Source organism: Hypanus sabinus, chromosome 7 (genome assembly GCF_030144855.1).
Source record: "Hypanus sabinus isolate sHypSab1 chromosome 7, sHypSab1.hap1, whole genome shotgun sequence".
In the NCBI taxonomy this organism is placed as follows: Eukaryota; Metazoa; Chordata; class Chondrichthyes; order Myliobatiformes; family Dasyatidae; genus Hypanus; species Hypanus sabinus.
The window spans coordinates 4,756,859-4,784,447 of NC_082712.1; the positions used below are offsets into that span (position 1 = coordinate 4,756,859).

At 43.7% G+C, this 27,589-nt stretch overlaps 1 protein-coding gene across 2 annotated transcripts; it reads left to right on the top strand.

The window, feature by feature from the left end:
- The first annotated feature begins 379 nt into the window (after window positions 1–379).
- Window positions 380–25,595, top strand: LOC132396513 (histone PARylation factor 1). 2 transcript variants are annotated; one of them, XM_059974099.1, is made up of 8 exons: window positions 383–800; window positions 2,621–2,783; window positions 3,542–3,728; window positions 5,552–5,650; window positions 9,564–9,714; window positions 16,049–16,136; window positions 19,859–20,031; window positions 25,297–25,595. In XM_059974099.1, exons 1-8 carry the CDS (start codon window positions 756–758, stop codon window positions 25,426–25,428), a joined length of 1,038 nt encoding a protein of 345 aa, XP_059830082.1. In that variant the 5' UTR covers window positions 383–755; the 3' UTR covers window positions 25,429–25,595. The 2 variants fall into 2 exon arrangements, with proteins under 2 accessions (XP_059830083.1, XP_059830082.1); XM_059974100.1 differs by lacking the exon at window positions 19,859–20,031 and having other exon boundaries at window positions 380–800.
- Window positions 25,596–27,589: the final 1,994 nt, after the last annotated feature.

Genomic DNA, 27,589 nt, shown 5'->3' on the forward strand with positions numbered 1-27,589 from the left:
CAATTTAATTTTGTTACACTTGTAAAGCTACAGAAATGACATTTATATCACAACAGTCAATTTTGTACCTCAAAGCTCATCCTGAGCGAGTAATTTAGACCGCTAACTGATTGGCTCATGTGGCAACCAACCCGGCTGCGCTGTTGTCTGATTGGTTCTTGTGATTTTGTTATCCGATTGGCTTAGATGACAGGTCGGTCGCGTTGATTCGTGTGGCGGCGGATTGGCCGTTGAAGTCTGATGTCGGAGCGAACGATTGATTGGAGGGAGCTGATTGGCTGGTGTCCTCAAGGCGGAGGGAGCTGACTGGCTGGTTTGGTCCCCTGGCGGAGGGAGCTGGCTGACTGGCTAACTTGGTCCCGTGGTGGAGGGAAATGACGGGAGCTGCCTGATTTGTCCCTGTGGCGGAGCTAGCTGATAGGCTGGTTTGCTCCCGCGGAGATGGCAGGAACTGACTGATTTGTCCCTGTGACGGAGGGAACCGGCTGGCTTCTTGTCCCTGTGGCGGAGCTAGCTGATAGGCTGGTTTGCTCCCGCGGAGATGGCAGGAACTGACTGATTTGTCCCTGTGACGGAGGGAACCGGCTGGCTTCTTGTCCCTGTGGCGGAGCTAGCTGATAGGCTGGTTTGCTCCCGCGGAGATGGCAGGAACTGACTGATTTGTCCCTGTGACGGAGGGAACCGGCTGGCTTCTTGTCCCTGTGGCGGAGCTGGCTGCCGGACCATTATTTACAGCGCGGTTGAAGTTGCTTGTGATGGCGGGGCGAGGGAAACGGAAAGCGGGCAGCAGGAGCTCGGAGGTACCGGGAGTGAATGGGGGAAACGGGGTTACATTGTAGCCAGGATCGAGATTGTTTATTGCGACATTATGTCCCGGGACGGAGCTGCATCTTTTGATACATGGGTCGCAGGGCCTCGTCTCTCCGAGCGATGCGGTTTGTAAATATTGTGCGCAGGCTGAGGGCAAATTGCGTGAAAAAAAGACAACTGTTAATCATTAACAGCCTTCTGTTTAACGTCATTGTTGGCCATCCGTCTATTTTGGAAATCTACAATAAAAACTGGAAATATTCAGTAGGTCAGGAAGATTGGGCCACAACGGTGAAGTTTGCATCAGGGGATAAAATAGTTTATTGTCATATACGCCAGGGTACAACGAATTTCTTTGCTGGCCTGAAACTCGCGGTGTAACGGTGCAAAACGCGCAAAAGGAAATGCTGGAGTGAGGTAGGGGTCTGTGAACGTGGCTGCACCTCCGGGACGGGGCTGGTTCAGGATTCTGACAGAAATAAGTCTGGACGTCCAGCCTTTCGAACGGGGAGAGGGAATGGCCGGGGTGGCAAATATCCCTGTCACCAGGTCAAGCACAACAGTACAGGTCTGGACGGGCCATTTGAGCCATGATGATGTTTGTATTAAATGTGTCCATTTGTGTCATAAGACAACTAAATGCCCTGCTGTGTAACGTAAGACATGGGGCAGAATCAGGCCATTCACCCTATTGAGCCTGCTCTCCATTTGATCATGGTTGATTTATCATTCCTCTCAACCCCAGTCACCTGCCTTCTCCCCAAACAACCTCTGATACCATGCCTAATCAAAAACCTATCAACTATATTCCTATCCCTCCCTGATCAAACGTCTATTGAAAAACCTCTCAATTTCCATCAACTGCCTGCTTTCTGCTCCTGGTTATCCATTCAGTCCCCTTCAGCCTTCCTGAAGTAAAGCACTGTGAAGATGGAGGTGGGGGGGGGGGTGGTAGTGAAGAGCCTCTGGTGGACAGGGAGGGTGGATTGGGATTTATGGGATTTCTCTGAGGGTCTGCATGGATTCACTGGGCCTCTTCCTCTGTGGTCCGGCCATGTTCTCTGAAACCTAACTGTATCTCAGGGTTGTATTTGAACTTTGAATTCTCCATTATTCTGTTATTGTCACTTCAGCATTTCTTTTCACATACGAGTTTTGCACCACTGTTGTTTTACGCTTGCCACTATTTTGTTAATTATTTGTTACTTATTTGGAGATACAATGTGGAATGGCCCTTCTGGCCCAATAAGTCGCACTGCCCAGCAACCCACTTATTTAACACTAGCCTAATCGCAAGACGGTTTACGATGACCAATTAAACTACTAATCTGTACGCCTTTGGACTGTGGGAGGAAACCGGAGCACCCGGAGGAAACCCACACGCCCAGAGGAAAGTGCTGTTCACTATGTGAGTTTCACATGAACAAGTAATTTAATTGCAGGCGTACATAACAATAAGTCGGTTAACTGTTCCATTATTGACATGTATACTAAGATACAGTGGAAGAACTTGTCTTTCAAGCTGTTCGTAGCTGAGCAAGTCATTGCAGCAATGCATTGTGGTAGTATCAGGCTACAGAGGTAGTGTGGTGCAGGTAGACTGTAAGAAACAAAGGTTATGCCGAGGGAGATTATTGAGCCTCTTGCATCGTGAGGGAACACGAACAACAGATCCGGGTTTAGGAGGGTTGGGATAATCAACGGATCCTGGGTTTGGATCTATTAGGGAGTCATTCTCTGCTTTCAATTGTGTCCAAGCACCTCCATACTTTTTCTCATTGTGTTCCTGCACTTCCCCCCCCCCCCCCAGACAAAGAATGCAGTGGATGACGGGAAGAGGAACAGAGGAGAGAACTCTGACGTTCCTGAAGACGTGCGGCAGGAGCTTCAGAGTCTCTACAAGCTGCCGATGCCCGAGGACTTCTACCACTTCTGGCAGTTCTGCGAGGAGCTGAATCCAGGGAATCCCTGTGGTAAGTCCCCGTTTCCTTATGCCCCACCCATCCCTCATTCCCAGGGATCATTCTGTTGCATGTCTATTGATGGAGGGGCTACACAGTGAGGTTTTTGTGCATCTCTGTGAGGACATCCTCTTACTAACTCCAGGTGACAAAATATTATTAATAATAACTTATTTATGGAGAGCTTCTCATACAGACAGTGTAGTTCAATGGGATGAAGTGCCAAAATAAAATAACAATAACATTGAAAATAAAATACCAAAAGATGTTAGTTAAAAGCAAAGTTAAATAAATGGGTTTTGAACTGATGTTTACAGGTGTCAACTGTATCTGCATCCCTGAAGGCTTTACATACCGAGTTCCATAGTTTAGGAATGTGGTTCGAAATAGCTGACCAGCCAATTATCTTTTGAGGAAGATTGTTTGAATTTAAGAGTCTGGCAGAAGAAGATCTGAGAGCTCGAGCAGGGTTATAAAACAAAAACTATTCTGTGATGTACTCTGGTCCCAGATCACTGAAAGCTTGAAAATAAGTACGAGAACTTTAAAATCAATTCTAAAGTACGCAGGAAGCCAATGCAATGTAGTTAGCTCGTGAGTGACATGCTCCTCATCTTGGTTTTCGTTTAAAGTCTGGCAGAGCTGTTCTGAATGAGTTGAAGTTTGTCAACAGATTGCTTTGGAAAACTAACAAAGTAGAGCAGATATGGATTCATTCTGGACCTCCACCCAGAACTGGTGCTTCCATTTACTTTTATTTCTTCAACCAGAGGCACTGTCTTCAAGTCTTGGACTGCAGCTTGTTGGGCCTTACGATATTCTGGCAGGGAAGCACAAAGTTACGAGTAACCCGGAGCCAAATTACTTGTTGCATTGGAGGTATTTCTACGACCCGCCGGAATTTCAGACTGTCATCGCTGGAGACACTGGAACTCAGTATCACTTTGGTTATTTCAGGTAATGGGGCCAGAGGCTTTGTCCAGGGGGGGCTTTGGTGGTTTGGGAATAGTGTTACATTCACAGGTGTGGTCGGGTCTCAAATATAGACCCACATGGTTGCTAAATAAACGCAAAATTGGGATAAAGAAACGGAAAACAGAGTGTGCTCACGAGATCATATTTGGTAAATTAGTTTATTATTACCATATTTGGGCGGTATGGTAGTGTAGCGGTTAGCATCACGCTTTGCAGTGCGGAAACCTGGGTTCAATTCCCGCCACTGCCTGTGAGGATTTTGGACGTTCTCCCCGTGACCGCGTGGGTTTCCTGCCACAATCCAAAGAGGTGCATGTTAGTAGGGTAATTAGTCACACGGTTGTAATTGAGTGAAGCAGGTTCTTTGGGCCGGAAGGCCTGTTGTCTTGTGCTGTATCTCTAAAATAAATAAATTCAGTATGTATGCTTTTTGAGTTTTAAAAAAAAAGCACAAAAGATGAATGATGAGGTTCATAAAAATGAAAATGATAAAGATTAGCTTTATTTGTCACATGAACATCGGAACATACAGTGAAAAGTGTCACATATTCTGGGGTACAGTAAAAACCTGTTTTACATGCCATCCATTCAGATCACTGTCATACCAGGGCCCTGAAGTAGTGCGATAGAAAAGAAAAACAATAATAAAGTGTTACAGTTACAGAGGATGTGCGGTGCAGGCAGACAATAAGCTGTAAGGCCACAACGAGGTAGATTGTGAGGTCAAGAATCCATCGTGTACTGAGGGACTGCCAGTAGTGGGATTGAAGCTGTCCTTGTGCCTGCTTTCTGCCTGACAGTGATGGTGACCCATTTTGTAGTTGTGGAGAGATTGGGCAGGTATAACTGGCCCTGTGACCCACTGAGTCTGCTAATCATCAGCCACACTTTCACACTAATCGTAGAACATGGAACAGTACGGCCCTTTGTCCTGCGAAGTTGTGCTGACCCGCTCAAAGATCAATCCAGCCCTGCCCTCCCGCGGAGAAGTTTGGACAGTTACACGTATAAGAGGTGTATGGAGGGCTATGGTCCTGCTGGGTGTCGGCAGTTTAAATGGTTTGGCATGGACTAGATGGACCGAAGGGCCTGTTTGTGTGCAGTACTTTTCTATGACTATAAGCACATGGTTGAATGAAGATGGAGAGCTGAGACAGTAAGACACAGAAGCAGAGTTAGTCAATTCAGCCCATCCGGTCTGCTCCAGCACTCTATCGTGGCTGATTTATTATCTCCCTCAACCCCATTCCCCGTAAGCTCTTGCACCCTGACTCACCAAGAACCTATCAAGCTCTGCTTTAAATGTACCCAATGACTTGGCCTCCACAGCCGTCTGTGGCAATGAATTCCACAGATTCACTGCTCTGGCTAAAGAAACCCCTCCTCATCCCCGTTCTAAATGGATCTCCCTCTATTCCAAGAATCTCTTAAATGTCCCTAATGAATCCACCTCCACTACCACATGATGGCAGTTCATTCCGTGCTTACAAACCCATACGTCCTTGGAATGTGGGAGGAAACTGGAGAACCCAGTGAAAACCCACGTGGTTGTGGGGAGAAGTACAAACTCCTTACAGATGGTGGTGGGACTTGAACCCAGATCAGTAAAGATCTAAGCTAACTGCTTTGCAGATTTGCCATCCCCATTCATGGGTTTGTGGACCATTCAGAGATCTGGTGTCAGAAGGGAAGAAGTTGTTCCTAAAACGGAGTAGGTCTCCTCCCCCCGATGATAGTAACACAAAGAAGGCATGAGTCAAAGAAGTGGACAGACTTCATACTCTGGTGTGTTGTATCCACTGCAGGGACTCTCCAGATGAGCTGCCGGTGTTCGTGGCTGCCAGCGAGGCTAAGAAAGGTTGCTCGTTGGTCCAGATGGGGGACAATCTGTTCTGCTCTATTAAGTAAGTACGCTTGTTTCTGCAGTGAAAGCTGAGGCACAACACAGTTGCCAGACCAGCTGTTACGTATCCAAAGCCTGGGTGAAGGAGCCAGAGGTGAGTGCAAACCCCACCACGGGAGCTGAGGTTTCAAATCTCACTAATTAAATAAAACACTGTTTTCAGTGAGGGAGGCTGTGAAAACATCAGTATCACTAAATGCCCATTTCACCCACTAACAAGACCATTAGACATAGGAGAATTAGAACATTCAGCCCATTGAGTCTGCTCACCATTCCATTACGTTCAACCCCATTCTCCTGTCTTCTCCCCATAATCTTCGACACCCTGACGAATCAAGAACCTGTCAACCTCCACTTTAAATATACCCACTGACTTGGCTTACTCCTGCTCCTATGTCTTATCTGGGGAGGGACCCCTCAACTGGACTGGAATCATACTGAATTTCTTCTCACTGAAATCCACGTACGTTCCATTAACTGCACTTCCCTCATTGATGCACTTCGACAAATTCCATCAAATTGATCAAACGAGGTCTTCCCCGAACAGAGCCATGCTGACTATCTTTGATTATTCCTTTTTGCCAAAAGTAGATTAATCTGTCCATTAGAATTTTTGTTTCCATAATCTCCACTTGTTTCATTGTCATCTAAACTGGCACCAGGTATTATCCATCCTTGATAACTGAGTTTGGCCTCAAGTTGTCCAGTGGTGGGATTTGAACCCATGTCCCCCGGGTCATTAAGCTTCTCCGGTTTAGTAATGGAGCAATACACAGCCGTATCCAAAGTTCCATTTAGATTTTGAGCAATGCACAGCAACTAGCGCTGTTAAACAGGTAAAAATATTCCCAAGTATTTCCCAAAGGATGTAGTCGGTGCTGAACCACAGGATTCTAAGACAGATGTCAAACATTTGGCCATCAAAGTAGGTTTTAAGGAGCTATTTAAAAGAAGGATTGGTTTCGGGTAGAAATTCCGGAGCTCGTGGCTTTGTCAGCTGGAGGCCATACTTGGCTTCACCACAGATTGTTGGACTCGCTTCCCAAAGTACTCCAGTGGTATTCAAACTAACAGCTGGTGTGCTTTTGCTAATTTTTGGAAGTAGTTTGATAAAACTTGTTCTTGGAATATTTAGCACCACTCTGCTCACCCAGCTGTAGGAAGGGTGCCAGTCAGATGAAAAGAGTGCAGGAGAGATTCACGGGAGGGTTTGTGTTGGAAGGAGACACTCGGAACGTTTGGATGGTTTTCCCCAGAATGTTGGAGACTGAGGGGCAGAAAAGCAGAAGTACAGAAAAGCGTGAGGAGAGTAGAGTGGCCGGTCATTTTCACAGGCTAAGAGTCAAAAACTAGTGGCCGTGGGAGAGAGGAAAAATATTTAAAAGGGAGCTGAGGAGAAACCTTTTCTATTCCGGTTGGTGGGTACGTGGAATGAGCTGCCAGAAGAAGGGGGAAATTATAATGTTTAATAGACAGGGACAGGGACATTGGCGGCAAGGCCTCGAGGGGTATGAATCAGAATCATGTTTAGTATCACTGGCATATGTCGTGAAGTTTTGTTTTGTGGCAGCAGTACATTGCAATTCATATTTTTAAAAACTATGAATTGCAATAAGAAATAAAAATCAGATTAGCAGTGCAAAAAGAGAGCAAAAAAATGGTGAGGTTCACTGTCCTTTCAGAAGTCTGATGGTGGAGGGAAGGAGCTGTTCCTTAAACGTGTGTGTGTTTCTCGGGGTCCTGTACCACCACCTTGAGAAAAAGGCATGGCCTGGCTGGTGGAGCTGGCTGATTTTACAATTGTCTGCAGCTTTTTCCTGATCCTGTGCAGTGGCCCCTCCATGCCAGACAGTGATGCAACCGGTTAGAATCCTCTCCGGGGTATGGGGTGTGTCAAATTCAGGCAAATGGGACTAGCTCCGGTAGTCATGGACAAGAGGCTGTTTCTGTGGTTAAGTTGAGAGTTGAGCGAGAGGTTACGAAATAGGAAGAGATTGCATAAGCACAAAAGATTCTGCAGCTGCTGGAAACGTTGAACAGTGCACATAGAATGCTGGATCAGCAGGTGAGGCAGGATCCCTGGAGGAGAATAAACACTTGATGCTTCAGGCAGGTGAAGGTCCTGATGAAGGGTCTTGGCTCGGAGCATTCTTTCCATTGAATTTTTTTGCATGACCTGTTTCCCAGTACTTTCTCACTCTTAGAAAGAGTGGCGTAATTCCCTATTGTGGGGTAATTGTTAAATTAGTTTATTATTGTCAGGTGTACCGAGGTACAGTGAAAAACTTCGCTTTACATGCATTCAATACAGATCATTTCATCATATCAGTACATTGGGGTCGTACAAAGGAAAACAATAACAGAATGAAGAATAAAGTGTTACACAAATAGAGAAAGTCAAGTCACTTTTTATTGTCATTTTGACCATAACTGCTGGTACAGTACACAGTAAAAACGAGACAATGTTTTTCAGGACCATGGTGCTACATGAAACAGCGCAAAAACTACACTGAACTACATAAAAACAACACAGAAAAAAAAACTACACTAGATTACAGACCTACCCAGGACTGCATAAAGTGCACAAAACAGGCATTTTCGCAGTCGCAGACTCTCTTGGCCATCTCCCTAACTACCAAGTCTCCCAACACTGTCATACAACCTGTCTCTGCCTTTCCCCGCAGGTATTTCAATAAATAATAAACAAGACAACAGGCATGGTAAATAAGTTGGTGTCAGTCTAGACTCTGGGTATTGAGGAGTCTGATAGCTTGGGGGAGGAAACTGTTACATAGTTTGGTCGTGAGAGCCTGAATGCTTCGGTGCCATTTCCTAGACAGCAGGAGGGAGAAGAGATTGTACAAGGGGTGTGTGGGGTCCTTCATAATACTGTTTGCTTTATAAAGTTCAGTGCAGGCAGACAATAAGCTGCAAGGCCATAACGAGGTGGACTGTGAGGTCAAGAATCAATCTTATTGTATTAGGCACTAGGGGAACCATTCAATAATCTTCCAGCAATGGGGTGGGAGCTGTCCTTGAGCCTGGTGTTATGTGCTTTCAAGCTTTTTTATCTTCTGCCTGATGGAAGGGGGGAGAAGAGGATGTATGGGGTCCTTGATTACGTAGACTGCTTTACTGAGGCAGAGACAAGTTTAGACAGAATCCTGGGGGGTGGTGGGTGCTGATTTCTGCTGTGCTGATCTGTGTCCACAACTCTCCGCAGGTTCGCATGTGTGGCCACATGCATGTGTGCTGTGTGAATGAAACCCAGTTAGAGCCTTGTAACTGCGGGATAGAATCTGCCCTAGAACCTGTTGGTACATACTAGTCACTTAGGGTTCTTTGTCTGTTCCTAGTCCAGAGATTTGGTTACGGGCTGGATCTCCAGAGAGAGATGCCATGGTAGAAACAACAGGAAGGTCCTTTGCACAACACCTGTGTTCAGTCTTCTCTGACCACTCATTAACAGGACATTTGCGCCCACAGAACTGATGCTCATTGCATGTATCGTTTTTGGCTTTTGCACCACTCTCTGTAAACGCTAGAGAAAGGCTGTGAAAATCCCAGGAGATAAGCAGATTGAGATATTCACCCCCCCCCCCCACCCCCCGCACTGGTCTGGCTTCATTCCACGGTCAAAGTCACTTAGATCACATTTCTTCCCCATTCTGATATTTGGGCTGAACAACAACTGAACCTCTTGACCATGTCTGTGTGCTTTTATGCTGCCACGTGATTGGCTGATTAGATATTTGCAGTAATGCCCAAGTGTACCTAATAAAGTGGCCACTGAGTTCAGGTGGCTTTGCCTATTGTGCAAGGCAGGTGGGGGAAGTGCAGAAATTCTAGTGACATGTTCCTGAGTTGAGCTGCTTTCCCTGCGCATCCTGTCACTTCTATTTTCATTTTTTCAGCCTGCTTTTAAGTAGAAGACTAAAGGAATTAAGTAATAAACGACAGAGCAGTGTGCTGAAAGAGCTTGAGACCAAATTAACAGCGGTAGCGAAGAAATTAAATTATTCACTAGACCAAAGAACGCAAGGAATGAAGGCCAGGGACAGGAAGGTAAGTTTTGTGTCCAGAGCTGCCTCAGAATTTAATTAACGTGACGCTTGAGTTTAAACTTCTTGCAACTTTTACTGGAGTCAAACAGATGAGCAATATACCGTTGCTTAGTCAAGCCAAGTTATTGTCATTTAACTATATACAATATTTTATATATTAAAAAAAACACTCACTCACTCACACTATGTCAAACGAGACATTTCTCCAAACCAGCACAGTAGTACACATAACACTCAATAACTTATGAAAGTAAGGACAAAATCTACAGATAAATTACGCATAAATAAAGTGCATAAATTGTAAGGAACAGAACAATTCATTCGTGAGAGATTTAGATCGAGGTTTATGAGGATGTTGACAGAGCTGAAGGAATTACAGACATAAGTCAAGTAGTTTGGGACTTGTTTGCAGGAACGCAGGAGAATGAGGGGTGATCTAGAGATGTTTTGAATAATAAAAGGGCATTAGAGAGGGTGAACGCTCAAAGAATTTCTTCCAGGATTGGGGAATCAAGAACTACAGGGCATAGGGGAGAGTTTGAAGAGGAACCTGAGGGGCAAATTTTTCATCCAGAGAGTGGTCGCCAGCTCCATCGTGGGCACTAACGTCCATACTATTGAAGAGATCTTCAAAAGGGCGGCATCTATCAGTAAGGACCTCCAGCACCCAGGACATGCTGTCTGCTCGTTGCTACCATCAGGGAGGAGGTACAGCAGCCTGCAGACACACCCTCACAGGAACAGCTTCTTCACCTCTGCCAACAGATATCTGAATGGACAATGAACCCACGAACTCTCTCTACTTCTGCTCTCCTTAGGAAAAGGCTTAGATGGATAAGGACCAAAACATCCAGGCCATGTTCTCTTATCATGGTACAGGAGCCTTGGGTCCCACACCACCACGATCAGGAACAGTTATTACCCCTCAACCATCCGGCTCCTGAACCAGCGTGGATAACTTCACTCACCCCTACACTCAATTGACTCCACAACCTATAAACTCACTTTCAAGGCCTCTACAACTCATGTTCTCAACATTTTTTGTTTTTTATTAGCACAACTTGTTGTCTTAAAGATGGAGCAGAAGTAGGCCATTCGACCCATCAAGCCTGTTCCGCTATTCAATCATGGGCTGATCCAATTCTTCCAGTCATCCCCACTCCCCTGCTTTCACCCCATACCCTTTAATGCCCTGCCAAATCAAGAACCTATCTTTCTCTGCCTTAAATACACCCAGTGACTTGGCCTCCACAGCCACTCGTGGCAACAATTTCCACAGATTTACCACCCTCTGACTAAAGTAATTTCTCTGCATCTCTGTTCTAAATGGACGTCCTTTAATCCTGAAGTCATGCCCTCTTGTCCTAGAATCCCCTACCGTGGGAAATAACTTTGCCATATCTAATCTGTTCAGGCCTTTTAACATTCAGAATGTCTCTATGAGATTCCCCCTCATTCTCCTGAACTCCGGGGAATACAGCCCAAGAGCTGCCAGACGTTCCTCATACAGTAACCGTTTCATTCCTGGAATCATTCTAGTGAATCATCTCCGAACCCTCTCCAATGTCAGTATATCCTTTCTAAAATAAGGAGCCCAAAGCTGCACACAATACTCCAAGTGTGGTCTCACAAGTGCCTTATAGAGCCTCAACATCACATCCTTGCTCTTATATTCTATACCTCTAGAAATGAATGCCAACATTGCATTTGCCTTCTTCACCACCGACTCAACCTGGAGGTTAACCTTTAGGGTATCTTGCATGAGGACTCCCAAGTCCCTTTGCATCTTTGCTTTTTCAATTCTCTCCCCATCTAAATAATAGTCTGCCCGTTTATTTCTTCCACCGAAGTGCATGACCATACACTTTCCAACATTGTATTTCATTTGCCATTTCCTTGCCCATTCCCCTAAACTATCTCAGTCTCTCTGCAGGCTCTCTGTTTCCTCAACACTACTCACTCCTCCACCTTGTACATTGGTTATGTGTGTGTATATATATTTATGTAATATAGTTTTTCTTAAATACTATTGTATTTATTTTCTTACAAATGCCTGCTAGAAAATTACTGTCAAGGTAGAATATATTCAAAGTTCAAAGTAAATTTATTATCAAAGTACACACATCACCACGTACTACCCTATCGTTTTCTTGCAGGCATTCACATTTAATACAAAGAAACACAATAAAATCAATGAAAAACTGCACACAAAGACTGACAACAACCAACGTGCAAATACAAAAGAAAAATATAATAGTAGATAAATAATCCGGAGAACGAGTTGTAGAGTCTTGGAAAGTGAGTCCAAAGGTTGTGGAATTGCTCGAGGTGAGTCATTTGGGTGATTGTAGAACTTGAGCTTGGGAGTCCGAGCCAACGGTATAACAAGTGTAGACAGGAAGGTGATTCAGGCATGGAATGCTCCTCCTGTAAGATGTGGGATTTCAGGGTAGCTAATAGTCTCCCTGATGACTACATCTGCAGGAAGTCCACCCAGCTTCAGCTCCTGACAAGGTCAAGGACCTTGAGCTGGAGTTCAGTGTACTCGGGACCATCTGGGAGGCTGAAAACTTCATAGGTAAGTCTTTTACTGAGGTGGTCACACCCAGAGTGCAGGCTTGAGATAACAGTTTGTCACCCAGGGCAGGGTTCCCCCGTGGATATTTCCCTCAGCAACAAGTCCACCCTTTTGGACACTGCTGAGAGGAATGGCCTGTCAGGGCACAGCAGCAGCAGCCAGGCCAGTGGCACCGAGTTCCGCTCTGAGGCTCCGCGGGGAAAGGCAGAGACAGGTTGTATGACAGTGATAGGAGACTTGGTAGTCAGGGAGATGGCCAAGAGAGTCTGTGACTGCGAAAAAGACACCAGGATCTTGACTTGTTTCGCAGGTGCTGGTTCAAGGCTGCAGAATATTCTCAAGAGCAGGGGTTCCCCACATGGGATCCGTGGATCACTTGCTTAATGGTATTAGTCCATGGCATAGAGGTTGGGAACCCCTGCTCTAGAGGGATGTTGAGCAGCCAGAGGTTGTGATACACATTGGCGTCAATGACAGGTAGAAAAGGGGACAAAGTCATGCGCAATGAGTAGAGAATTAGGGATGAGGCTGAGGAGAAGGACCTCCAAGGTAGTTGTTGTTTATTTAATATTCTAGTAATCTTGTAAATGTATCGTTTGATTAAGCATTCTTTGTTTATATAATTTGTTACGGTTATATGTAAATTGCATAAATCATGACACCACCACATGATAAGTGCGCTCCTCGTTCAAAGTGAAAACTAAGTTACACTCGCATTTCAGGCTGTTCTCCTTTTAATTAGTTTAATGTTTTGGAGTTACAAAACATAACAGTAGTGATCTCTGGATTACGTGCTAGTCAGGGCAGGAATAGAATGATGATACAGCTGAATGCACGGCTGAGGAACTGATGCAAGGGGCAGTGCTTCAGATTCCTGGATCACTGGGATCTCTTCTGGGGGAGTTGTGTCCTGTACAAAAGGGACAGGTTACACCTGAACCCAAGGGGGACCAATATCCTTGCAGGCAGGTTGCTAGACCTGTTGGGGAGGGTTTAGACTACCGGTAATTTGGTAGGGAGATGGGAACTGGTGTGATAGGCCTGAAGATGGGGCAGCTGGTATACAACTAAATGCAGTATGTAGTGCGACAGGCAGATGATAGGGCAAAATTGCCATGAGTGGGATGAGTTGAAATGTAACATGAGGGCAAAATCAAAGCAAGTGATGAATACAGGACTTGAAGATATAGCATTTGAATACATGCAGTAGAAGGAAAAAGGCAGATCTTGTAGTGCAGTTACAGACTGGCAGTTATGACATTGTGGGCATCACTGTGTCGTGGCTGAAAGAAGATCATAATTGGGAACGTAACGTCCAAGGATGCAGATTATATTGAAAAGACAGGCAGATAGCCAAAGGGTGTGGGTTGGCTCTGTTGGGGGGAGGGGAACAAAACCTAATCCTGAGAAGAGTAACGTAGGATTGGGATTTGTAGAATTGTCATGGGTAGGTGGAGCTAAGAAACTGCAAAGGTAAAAAGACCCTGATGGGAGTTACAGTGCCTGTAAAAAGTATAGCTGAAGAGACTGTGGAGGCATTAGTAATGATCTTTCAACAGTCACTATATTCTGGAATGCTTCCAGTGGAAAGGGAAATTGCAAATGTCACTTCATTCTTCAAGAGGGAGGGAGGGAGGGCAAAGAAAGGGAATTGTAGGCCACTTGGTCTAACTGCACTGATTGGTAAGATGTTGGAGTTTTGGGGCACTTGGAGACACATGATAAAATAGGGCAAAGTCAGCATGGTTTCCTTGAGGGATAATCTTGTCTGACAAACTGTTGGATTTCTTTGAGGAAATGAGAAGAGAGTCAGCGGATGTTGTTTATTTGGAATTTCCGAAGGCCTTTGACCAGGTGAGGATAAGAGCCCATGGTACTACAGGGAAGATTCTAGGATGGATAGAAGATTGGCTGCCTGGCGACTAGAGGTGTGCCGGAGGGGTTGATATTGGGACCATTTCTCTTCCCGTTATGCCAATGTTTTGGATGAAGGAATTGATAGCATTGTGGCCAAGTTTGTGGATGATAAGCATACACTGATAGAGGGGCAGGTGATTGAGGAAGCCATGAGCCTGCGGTAAACTTGGGTTGGGAGAATGGGTAAAGAAGTGGTAGATGGAATATAGTCTAGGGAGGTGTGTGGTCATGCACTTTGGTAGAAGGAATAAAGGAGAGGTCTATTTTCTAAATGGGGAGAAAATTCAATAAGCAGAGGTGCAAAGGGACTTGGGAGTCCTCGTGCAGGATTCCCTAAAGGTTAACTTGCAGGTTGAGTCGATGGCAAAAGTAATATTAGCATTAATTTCAAAAGGATTAGATTATAAGAGCAAGGTTGTAATGCCAAGGCTTTATCAGGCATTGGTCAGACCTCGCTTGGAGTATTGTGAGCAGTTTTGGGCCCCTTATCTCAGAATCTCAGGCACTGGAAAGGGTCCGGAGGAGGTTCACAAGAATGGTTCTATGAATGAAAGGGTTAATGATTGAGGAGCATTTGATGGCTCTGGAGTTTAGAACTATAGGGGGGCAATTTCATTTGAACCTATTGAATATTGAAAGGTCTGGATAGTGTGGATGTGGAAAGGAAGTTCATAGTGGGCAAGTCTAGAACCAGAGGCACAGCCTCAGAGTAGAGTTACATCCATTTACAATGGAAATTTCTTCAGCCAGAAAATGGTGAATTTGTGGAATTCATTGCCACAGATGGCTGTGGAGGTCAAGGCATTGATTATATTTAAAGCAGAGGATGATCGGTTCTTGATTAGTCAGAGAGTCGAAGGTTATGGAGAGAAGGCCGGAGAAAAGGGGTTGAGAGGAATAATAAATCAGCCATGATGGAATGGCATAGCAGACTCAATAGGCCGAATGGCCTAACTCTGCTCCACTGTTTGATGGCCCTGTGCAATGAATCCGTCAAGTTTATTGTCATTCACGTTTGTTGGGAATTTTTCTGTTTTGCAGTAGCTGCATTGTGCAAGGCACGAAAATGCTATAAATTACAATGTAAATTAGTTCAAAAGAAAACAAAAAGAGTAAGGTAACATTCTTGAGTTCATTGGCCATTGAGAAATCTTTTGGCAGTCGGGAAGAGGCTGTTCCTAAAATGTTGAGTGTGTGTCTTCAGACTCCCGTAATCCTCTTTGATGGTAATAATGAGAAGGGGGCATGCCTTAGGTGGTTTGGGGGGGGGGGGGGAGTTGTCCTCAATGAGGCACTGCCTTCTGAGGATCTTGTGGAGGTTTTGCCCATGATGGAGCTGGCTGAGATTACAACCCTCTGCAGCTTTTTTTCTGATCCTGTGTAGTCGCTCTGCTCTACCAGACGGCGATGCCCCCAGTTAGAATGCTCTCCACAGTACATCTATTGAAATTAGCTCGAGCCTTCAGGGACATGCCAAATCAACTCAAAGTCCTGACGCAACATAGCCACTGGCATGCTTTCGTTGTAAACGCATCAATATGTTGGGCCTGGGATAGAGGCTGCCATCCAGGAACTTCAAACTGCTCAACGAGTGATGAAACCCACATGGTCACAGGAGATCCTGGCATTTTTAGCCCTTTTCCTCATTACCTTATCAATGAATAATTTATTAGATATAGCTAAATTTAAAATTCTCTGAAATTAAAATGCTTTGTGTTCCAAGTCAAAGCAGTTGATACTTGTACAGTAGATAAATGTCTTTAAATTTCTGGATGAGCGTTGCGGTTTGTTTAAGGTGTTTACATCATTACAATGCAGTGTCTTGTGTCTTTACTGCCAGGTGGTTACCAAGACATTCCATGGTGCAGGTTTGGTGGTCCCACTGGACAAAACTGGCGTGGGTTACAGAGAGCTTCCTGAGACCGATGGTATGTTTGTATTAATATATCTCCTTTTGTGAGTAATTTTAAAAGAAATGCAACAGTCCTACAGCACATAAACATGGAGAAGATGTTTCCTATAGTGGGGGAACCTAGGAGGACCAGAGGACACAGCCTCGATAGAAGTACGTCCCTTTTTGAACCGAGATCGGGAGGAATTTCTTTAGCCTGCAGGTGGTGAATCTGGAATTCATTGCCACAAGTGCTGATGGAGGCCAGGTCATTGGATCTATCTGAAGCAGAGATTGATAGGTTCCTGGTTATCTGCCTCTACCACCATCTCTTTGGGGTATTGTGAGCAGTTTTGGGCCCCTTATGTTAGATAAAAGGGGCTGGCATTGGAGAGGGTCCAGATGAGGTTTACAAGAATAACCCCTGAAATTAAAGGGTTAATGTATGAGAAATATTTGATGGTTCTCAGCCTGAACTCACTGGAGTTTGGAGGAACGAGAGGAATCTCACTGCAACCTATCAAATATTGAAAGGCCTGGAGAGAGTGGATGTGGAGAGGATGTTCCCAATACTGGGAGAGTCTAGGACCAGAGGGCTCAGCCTCCGAATACAAGGACATTTAGAACAGATATGAGGGGGAAATTTCTTTAGTTAGAGGGTAGTAAATCTGTGAAATTCATCGCCACGAATGCCTATGGAAGCCAAGACATCGGATATATTTAAAGCAGAGATTGATGGTCAGAGTGTCAAAGACTACAGGAAGAAGGCAGGAGAGGGAAAATAAATTGCCATGATGGAACGGCAGAGCAGATTTGATGGGCTGAATAACATAGTTCTGTTCCAGAGTGGCAGTCAGAACAGCACATGCAGTGTAACGTCATGCAGTTAGTGAATTAATGGGTGAGTTAATGAGGTTGAGTTAACCATGCTTCTTAACTTTGAATTCTGATGAATTAATTCCCTTGTGGGATGTTACTTAAAAAAAAAAATGCTGAAAAAGAATTAGGAACCCAGAATGGTCCCACTGTGATGTGCTGAAAAATTAATTGCAGCAACTTGTGATTCAAAACTGGTGTTTAAAATTAAATCGTAATAATGTGTCCTTCAGTCAGGAGCCTGCGAGTTTTCACCCAGTTCAGCATTCTCATGATTCCAGTTCAATTCCTTATTACTTTATAGAAATCTCTGGGTTACAAGGACGTCCTTTCGAACAGAGATGAGGAGGAATTTCGTTAGCCAGAGGGTGGTGAATCTGTGGAATTCATTGCCACAGATGCAGTGGATGCCAAGTCAGCGATTATATTTAAAGTGGAGGTGGTAGGTTCTTGATTAGTCAAGGTGTCGAGCGTTATGGGAGAAGGCAGGAGACTGGAGTTGAGAGGGATAATAAATCAGCCATGATGGAATGGTGGAGCAGACTTGATGGGCTGAATGGCCTAATTTCTGCTTCTGTGTCTAAATCTCTATGTACCAGAAATTCAGCCTATTGTTTCCCTTCATTCTTCAGCTTTAATTAAATATTTACCAATGTCATTTTTCGTATGATTGAAAAAGCCATTCAGTCTATGCTGACTTTAGAATCAATCCCACTTCCCTGTACCATAGACTGTCACAAACCCCAAATCAAGTTGATTATCACTGAATTGAATGACATGTTGTTTTGCAGTTGCAGTACTGCGTGAATACACAAAATTACTATACATTACAAAATAAATAGTGCAAAAGAAAAGGAATAATGATGTAGTGTTGACAGTCCTGACGAAGGGTCTCGGCCCAGAACGGCGACAGTGCTTCTCCCTACAGATGCTGCCTGGCCTGCTGTGTTCCACCAGCATTTTGTGTGTGTTGTTTGAATTTCCAGCATCCTTGTGAATGATGTAGTGTCCATGGACATCTCCTGTAATAGTGATGGTGCTTCAGAAAGATGCTGAGGACTATTAAGTACAAGATCAGAGCTTTCCTTTCATTCCAGAGATATTGACCGTCTATACCGGGGTGGCCAACCTTTTACATTGCATGTGTCAATTTTTTCACACACGAGTTCAGATGCCCCATTCAACTCCTGTACCCCCATTCAATTCTTGTAAAAATGTTAATATAGACATATTTAGCATTTTACATGATATATTGATTTAATGTAAAAACAAGATAAACATTACTTACCTTAATGAGACTTTTAACAAATATATTTTGTCCTATTCTGATTTCTTCCTTTTTCTTAATCACACATTCTTTCCGTATTCAGACCCAAACACTAGCTTTAGTTTTCCTTCTATTTCAGTCTGATGTTGTGTTTTATAGTATCTATTAAGATCATGTCTTCTATTTTGTGAGCAAGTGTTTTCACAAACAATGCACAACGGTTTTCCTGACGGACCCACTATAAATAAGAACTCATTTTCCCACTGTTTATTGTGCCACTTCTAATCATCCAATGCGCCATAGGTTGGCCATCCCTGATCTATACTAATCCCATTTAGCTGCACTTGGGCCATAATCTTCTTTGCCTCAATGATTCAAGTCCTTGTCCAGGATGACCTCTGGCTGTGCCAGACCCTCAGACTCTCAGTGGGAAATGGAACATTGTAGTCATGGAGTCCCCAACTCATCCATGTCAATCACGTTGCCTCTGAGCTTGTCTCTTTAGCTTGCATTGGTCTATACCTCTCTGAATCTGAAGACAGAATATAATATATTAATGGTAAGACACTTGGCAATATGGAGAATCACCAAGCTGTTGGAGTCCATGACCACAGGTCACTGAAAGCTCCTGTGCAGGTTGACAGTATTGTTCGGAAAGCATATGGTATGATGGCCTTCAGCAACCGTGGGATTGAGTTCAAGAGCTGTCAGATAATGTTACAGCTACATAAGAGATTAGTTGGACCTAACCTGGAGTACTATGGTTAGTTCTGGTCACCTCACTACAGGAAAGAGGTGGATGTGATAGGGTGCACAGGAGATTTACAAGGATGTTGGCCTGGATTGGGGAGCTTGTCTTATGAAAACAGGTTGAGTGAAATTTGCCTTTTCTCCTTGGAGTGACGGAGAATGAGAGGTGACCTGATAGAGGTGTATAAGATGATGAGAGGCATTGATCGTGTGGATAGTCAGAGGCTTTTTCCCAGGGCTGAAATGGTTAACAGAGTGGTGGGTGTGTGGAGTGTACTGCCAGCAATGGTGGTAGAGGCAGATACAATGGGGTCTTCTAAGAGAGTTTAGATAGGTACATACAGCTTAGAAAAATAGAGGGCTATGGGCTAGGGAAATTCTAGGCAGTTTCTAGAGCAGGTTACATTGTGGGCTGAAGGGCCTGTAATATGCTGTAGGTTTCTATTTCTATCCTGTGTACCTATCCAAATGTCTCCTAATTATTGTATTTGTCCCAGCTTCAACCTCTTCCTTTGGCAACTCATTCCATATAACCAACACCCTCTGCATGGATAAATTTGCCACTGGAGTCACCTTTAAATCCCTCCCCCCCCCCCCCCCCCCCATTTTAAACCAGGGGTTCCCAAACTCTTATGCTATGGACTCCAACCATTAGCGACAGGGTCCGTGGACTCCAGGTTGGGGTCCCCTACTTCAAGCCTATTCTACTTCAAATATGTTACCCTGGAGAAAACACTGTGACCATTCACTCTTTGACCTGAGAATTAATAAGATTACTCCTCAGCCTCCTACGCTATAGACATGAAAAGTTGCAACAGGTAAGCACGTAGCAGTAACCAGTGTCCGTTTGCCTCCAAAACGAAAAGGAAGTTTGAGAAAGATCTGCAAGGCAATCGTAGAAGCTCCAACTGATGAAGCAAGGATCAAAGCTTTTGCTCCGATCCAAGAGATAATAACATACGTTCAGTTTGCAAATGATGAATGTGACTACGGAATGGGATATGAACTCGGGATTGACCTCTTCTGTTACGGATCACATGTGAGTAGGGGTGGGTGTGTGTGTGTGTAAATCTGATCTGTGAATCTAGCTCGGCTTAAGATCCAAGTTTATCTATTACGTGTTGTAATACGAGAGACTAAAGCTAGTGAATACAGAAGTGGTTTATTCAACATAACGAGCAGCAGGCTGAGACCTTTTTGGAGGAAGAGGCCTGTTCGACCTAATATCTTTATGTGCTAAAGGTTCAAGGGAATTCTATATTTAACAATGTATCAGCAATGCTTCCTATCAATTCCATATCATTTTCACACCTTTTTTCATAGCCACACTCCAGGCAACCAGGATGAATGTTAATTGGCACTGAGTGATTTTTCAATTCCCTCCAGGACACTCCACATCTCTGGGAAACAGGACTGGATTTTAAACTTAATTGATAATCTACGTTCATGTCTAAAGATTGGTTGCTGAAGTTAATGTTTGCTATATACCCCCAATTCCAGAATATGCCCTAACAACATGAGCATCAAAATGTGTCAAGAATTGCATCAACCAACGCACCTGAGGGTGTGCTGGGGAGGCAGCCTGCAAATGACACCGCACATTCTGATGCCTGACATCATACTGTAGCCTGTCCACCATGCTCAACAGAATGTAACAAGCACCAAGCCCCGTTCCTACGTCCCACCCACACATACGTTCAGTCTGCAACCCCAGGACAGGCCTTCGGTTCCAACTTCCAGCTGCTCAAAACAGAATTACAACGAACCCACAATTACAGAGTCAAAATACTGAAAACATGCTTAAAGGAATGTTTAGCATGTCGGTCTTTGCTGCAACAGGACTTCACAAAGTAAACTTGTTATTAATTATTTGCCCGTTACACCTCTGGCGTTTAGGACAGCAATGAAGGGCCTCCATCTCGTGTCCGTCCTTGGCCACATACAGAGCCTATAAAAAGTATTCATCCCCCTTTGAAGTTTTCATGTTTTATTGGTTTACAATGTTAAATTTTACTTTTTTGACTGATCAACAGAAAAGACTTTCAGGTCAAAGTGAAAACAAAATGGCCTAAATTTATTACATATATTAAACACAAAATAGTTGATTGCATAATTACTCAACCCCTTCGAGTCAGTATTTAGCAGAGGCACCTGTGGTAGCAATTACAGCCTCGAGTCTGTGTGGATCGGTCTCTTATCAGCTTTGCACATCTGGACTGCAATTTTTCCCCATTCTTCTTTACAAAACTGCTCGAGCTCTGTCAGATTGCACGGGGATCGTAAGTGAACAGTCCTCAGTCCAGCCACAAATTTTCAAATGGATTGAGGTCCGGACTCTAACTTGGCCACTCCAGGACACTAACTTTTTTTTAAAAGCCATTCCTAGGTAGCGTTGGCTTTGTGCTGGGCGTTATTTCTTGCTCCAGAACACATCTTCTCTAAGTTGCGGTTCTCTTGCAGAATGCATCAGGTTTTCCTCTAGGATTTTGCTGCATTCATTTTACTCTCTATCTTCACAAGCATTCCAAGGCCTGGTGCAGAGAAGCAACCCCACAGCATGATGCAGACATCACCATACTTCACAGTAGGGATGGTGTGTTTTTGATAATGTGCAGCGTTTGGCTTGTGCCAAGCATAGCGTTTAGTCTGATAGCCAAAAAGCACAATTTTGGCTTCATCAGATCATAGAACCTTCTTCCAGTTGACTTCAGTCTCCCACATGCCTTCTGGCAAACTAGCCAAGATTTCATGAGTTTTCTTCAACAGTGGCTTTCTCTTTGCCACTCTCCCATAAAGCTGTGACTGGTCAAGCACCTGGGCCATAGTTGCTGTTTGCGCAGTTTCTCCAATTTTGACCACTGAGGCTTGTCATAGGTCTCTTGGTGGCCTCCCTCACTCGTCTCCTTGTTGCACAGTCACTCAGTTTTTGAGGACTGGCTGATCTAGGCAGATTTACAATTGTGGTATGTTCTTTCCATTTCATGATGATTGACTTAACTGTACTCCAAGTGATATTCAGTGACTTGGACATTTTCTTGTAACCATCTCCTGACTTGTGCTTTTCAATAACTTTTTCGTGGAGTTGCTTGGAGTGTTCTTTTGTCTTCATGGTGTAGTTTTTGCCAGGATACTGACTCGCCAGCAGTTGGACTTTACAGATCTAGGTGTATTTTTACAACAAACACCTTGACTGCACACAGGTGATCTCCATTTAATTATGTGACTTCTAAAACCAATTGGCTGCACCAGTGATGATTTGGTGTGTCATATTAAAGGGGGCGAATACTTGTGCAATCAATTATTTTGTGTTTGATATGTGGAATTAATTTTGATCAGTTTGTAGAGATCTATTTTCACTTTGACATGAAAATCATTTTCTGTTGATCAGTGTCAAAAAAGCCAAATTAAATCCACTGTGCTTCACTGTTGTAAAACAATAAAACATGAAAACTTCCGGGGGCGGTGGGGGGGGGGGGGGTGAATACTTCTATAGGCACTGTAGAAACAAATTCTGTTGCTGTTTCTGTGATAGTTTAGTTTGACCGGTCAGGATTGTTGGTCCTGAGCTGAACCCCTGAACCTGAAAGACTGGTGGACCACTCTTGGTCTGGCCTCTACTCTGATCTGCTCAGCATGGGTGACCCTGCCAAGAGCCAAAGTGTAAAGCCCTGACTCAGCCGCCATATCATTCCAGATCCTTGAGGCACACAAACCTCCAAACCCTACAAGAAGATCGTGGCCCTCTGGGAGAAAACTTGACATTAATCAGATGTTTGTGAGACCTAGCGTAATTGCAGGACATGAGCCTGCAACCCACAGTTGCCTTCTGGTGCACTGACGGTAGACTGAATGGAGAGTGCCTTATTTCAGATGAATTGAACTCTTCAATTGTGGCTCTTAATGACTGACTTAAGATCAGAATCAGGTTTAATATCACTGGTGAATGTCATGAAATTTGTTGTTTTGTGGCAGCAGTACATTGCAATACGTAATATAAAAATAAATGATAAATTCCAATAAGAAATATGTATACAATATATAAAAAGTTATAGTGTAAGGTAGTGTAATGGGTTCAATGTCCATTCAGAAATTTGGTGGAGGGGAAGAAGCTGTTTTTGAGGCATTGAGTGTTTATCTTGAGGAGGATGTACAGCCTCCTCGATGGGAGCAATAAGAGGGCTCATCCTGGGGTCTTTAAAGAGGCATGCCGCCTTTTTGAGACATTACCTTTTGAGGGTGTCTTCAAGGCTGGTGCCCATGATGGAGCTGGCTGAGTTTACAACTGTTTGCAGCTTTATCCGTAATCCTAGGGATACAACACGTCCATTTCAAACAGATGCAGAGAAATGTCTTTAGCCGGAGGTTGGTGAATTTGTTAGCATGGGCAGCTGGTCATTGGGTGTAGCTAAAGCGGAGATTGATAGGTTCTTGATTGCCATCAAAGGTTACGGAGAGAAGGCCGTGGAGTGGGGCTGAGGAAGGGAGAGAAAGGATCAGCCACAACTGAATGACACAGCAGACTTGATTGGCCAAATGGCCTAATTCTGCTATTTGTCACATGTACATTGAACCGTACAGTGAAGTGTGCTATTTGTGATTTTGCTGGGGGCAGCCACAAGTGTTGTCACACCTCTGGCAGCAACATTGCATGACCCCAACTTACAAAACGTTAACCCTACCTGTACGCCTTTGGTATACGGGAGGAAACCGGAGTACCAGAGTCACAGGGAGAGCGTATGTATTCATTATAGACAGCAGCAGGCATTGAAGTCTGATCTTCCAATTGCTGGTGCTGCTAAGAACTATGATAGTGTAGTATCTGTGGATGTCACTGGTTGTATCGCTGCCTGGTATGGAAACACCAATGCCCTTGAAGGGAAAATCCTGCAGAAAGTAGTGGATACACCCAGTCCATCACAGGTAAAGACCTCCCTACCACTGAGCACATCCACACGGAGCATTTTCGCAGGAAAGTAGCACCCATCATCAGGGAACCCCCACCACACCACCACCCAGGTTATGCTCTCTTCTTGCTGCTGCCATCGGGAAGATAAATGAGATTCAGGGCTCCCACCACCAGGTTCAGGAACAGTTATCCTTCAGTCATCAGGCTCTTGAACCAGAGAGGATAATTTCACTTGCCAGATCACTGAACTATTCCCACAACCTATTGACTCACTTTCAATGACTCTTCATCTGATGTTCTCTGTATTTATTGCTTGCTTGCTTTATTTATTTATTTGTATTTGCCTTTTGTACACCGGTGGTCTGCCCGCCATGTTGGTATAGTCTTTCATTGATTGTTATGGTTAGTGAATTGAGAATCAGGTTTATTATCACCGGCATGTGATGTGAAATTTGTTAACTTAGCAGCAGCAGCTATTCAATGCAATACACAATCTAGCAGAAAAATAATAATAATTAAACAAATAAATCAAATACATATGGAATAGATTTTTTTAAAAACATGCAAAAACAGAAATACTGTATATTTTTTAAAAGGTGAGGTAGTGTCCAAAGACTCGATATCCATTTAGGAATTAGATGGCAGAGGGGAAGAAGTTGTTCCCGAATCGCTGAGTGTGTGCCTTCAGGCTTCTGTACCTCCTACCTGATGGTAACAGTGAGAAAAGGGCATGCCCTGGTTGCTAGAGGTCCTTAATAATGGACGCCGCTCCCTGAAGATGTCCTGGGTACTTCGTAGACTAGTACCCAAGATGGAGCTGACTAGATTTACAACCTTCTGCAGCTTCTTTAGGTCCTGTGCAGTAGCCCCTCCACACCAGACAGTGATGCAGCCTGTCAGAATGCTCTCCACGGTACAACTATAGAAGTTTTGGAGTGTATTTGTTGACATGCCAAATCACTTCAAACTCCTAATAAAGTTTAGCCATTGTCTTGACTTCTTTATAACTGTATTTAAATGTTGGGACCTGATTAGATCCTCAAAGATCTTGACACCCAGTAACTTGAAACTGCTCACTCTCTCCACTTCTGATCCCTCTATGAGGATTGGTATGTGTTCCTTCGTCTTACCCTTCCTGAAGTCCATGATCAACTCTTTCATCTTACTGACTGACCTTATTAAGTATGAATGATCAACTTATTACATATGCCTGTAAGAAAATGTCAGAATTTTATATGCTGACATTCATGTACTTTGATATTTTTACTCTGAACTTTTTAAGAGGGTGTTTTAAGTTTTATTTAAACTTAGTTTTATCTTCTGTCTGTTCTAATGACTTTAGTTGTTTTGACTTGTTAGGATTAAATTATTTCTCAAAGATACTTTCATCTCTTGCAGTATTTTCACAAAGTGGTACGGCAATTGTTACCACTAGCCTACAAGCTCTTGAAGAATCACCTGTTTGCCGAGATAATCGAAGTTCATTTAGCCGACAGAAAATGGGATGATTTAGATCAACTGAAAGGCTGAAGCTGCTGCTGAGGGCGTTTGGTAACTCAGCACTCCATCTACACATTTACTGGATAAGCTACTAGAATTTTCAATTTGAATTGTATTATTTTGAAGAATGAGTGTACCTGCTTTTTTTTTTAAAACAATAAAAATTCTTTGGTGTATCAATACTGGCAGTTGAAAAAGGATGTTGTGGACGTGTGGAATTGTGTTTATCACTGACATCCTGAAATTTTGGTGAAAAATATAAAATATAATTTAAAATATTAAAAATATATAGTTTAAAAAGAGCTAAATAATCAAGTGGTTAGTGCTCATGGATTCGTATACTGTTCAGAAATCTGATGGCAAAACGGAAGAATCTGTTCCTAATACATTGATTGTGGCTCTTCGGACTCCTGTATGTCCTCCCTGATGGTAGTATTGAATGTTGAGTGTTTCTGGCTGGTGAAGGTCATGGTGGATGCTGCCTTTTTGAGGCATCACCTTTGGTTGACGTCCTCGACGATGGGGAGGTTATGATGGTGTAGCTGGCTGACCTAACAACCCTCTGCAGTTTTTCCAATGTTGTGCATTAGCACGTGTATACGAGGTGATGATGCAACCAGTTAGAATTCTCCATGTGGTACAGCTGTAGAAATTTACTAGCCTTTGGTGACATACCAAATTTCCTCAAACCCTAATGAACTACAGCCACTGGTGTGCCTCATTCATGATTGTATCTCTGTGTAGGGTCCAGGACAGATCTTCAGTGATGTTCATTCCCAAGAACTTGAAGCTGTTCACCCTTTCTATTGAAGAACCATATAACAATTTCAGCACGGAAACAGGCCATCTCGGCCCTTCTAGTCTGAGCTGAATGTTTACTCTCACCTAGTCCCACCTACCTGCACTCAGCCCATAACCCTCCATTCCTGTCCATATACATATCCAATTTTTTTTTTTAAATGACAAAATCGAACCTACCTCTACCACTTCTACCGGAAGCTCGTTCCACACAGCTACCACTCTGAGTAAAGAAATTCCCCCTCGTGTTACCCTTAAACTTTTGCCCTTTAACTCTCAACTCATGTCCTCTTGTTTGAATCTCCCCTATTCTCAATGGAAAAAGCCTATCCATGTCAACTCTATCTATCCCCCTCATAATTGTAAATACCTCTTATCGTTTCCCCCCACCCCCCAGCCTTCTACGCTCCAAAGAATAAAGACCTAACTTGTTCAACCTTTCTCTGTAGCTAAGGTGCTGAAACCCAGGTAACATTCTAGTAAATCTCTGTACTCTCTCTAATTTGTTGACATGTTTCTTATAATTTGGTGACCAGACTGTACACAATACTCCAAATTTGGCCTCACCAGTGCCTTGTACAATTTTAACATTACATCCCAACACCTATACTCAATACTCTGATTTATAAAGGCCAGCATACCAAAAGCTTTCTTCACCACCCTATCCACATGAGATTCCACCTTCAGGGAACTATGCACCATTATTCCTAGATCACTCTGTTCTACTGCATTCCTCAATGCCCTACCATTTACCATGTATGTCCTATTTGGATTATTCCTACCAAAATGTAGCACCTCACACTTAACAGCATTAAACTCCATCTGCCATCTTTCAGCCCACTCTTCTAACTGGTCTAAATTTCTCTGCAAGCTTTGAAAACCTACTTCATTATCCACAACGCCACCTTTCTTAGTATCATCTGCATTCTTACTAATCCAATTTACCACCCCATCATCCAGATCATTAATGTACATGACAAACAACATTGGACCCAGTACAGATCCCTGAGGCACACCACTAGTCACTGGCCTCCAACCTGACAAACAGTTATCCACCACTACTCTCTGGCATCTCCCATCCAGCCACTGTTGAATCCATTTTACTACTTCAATATTAATACCTAATGATTGAACCTTCCTAAAACCTTCCATGTGGAACCTTGTCAAAGGCCTTACTAAAGTCCATATAGACAACATCCACTGTTTTGCCCTCGTCAACTTTTCTAGTAACCTCTTCAAAAAATTCAGTAAGATTTGTCAAACATGACCTTCCATGCACAAATCCATGTTGACTGCTCCTAATCAGCCCCTGCCTATCCAGATAATTATATATTCCATCTCTAAGAATACTTTCCATTAATTTACCCACTACTGGCGTCAAACTTATAGGTCG

What these genes read in the sequence shown, in the direction of transcription:
- LOC132396513 (XM_059974099.1), top strand. Translation starts at nt 756, where the DNA reads ATGGCGGGGCGAGGGAAACGGAAAGCGGGCAGCAGGAGCTCGGAG. An exon ending in GAATCCAGGGAATCCCTGTG is followed by an intron (nt 2,784 to 3,541) that starts GTAAGTCCCCGT and finishes TTCTTCAACCAG; the next exon opens with AGGCACTGTCTTCAAGTCTT. An exon ending in TGAAGGCCAGGGACAGGAAG is followed by an intron (nt 9,715 to 16,048) that starts GTAAGTTTTGTG and finishes CTTTACTGCCAG; the next exon opens with GTGGTTACCAAGACATTCCA.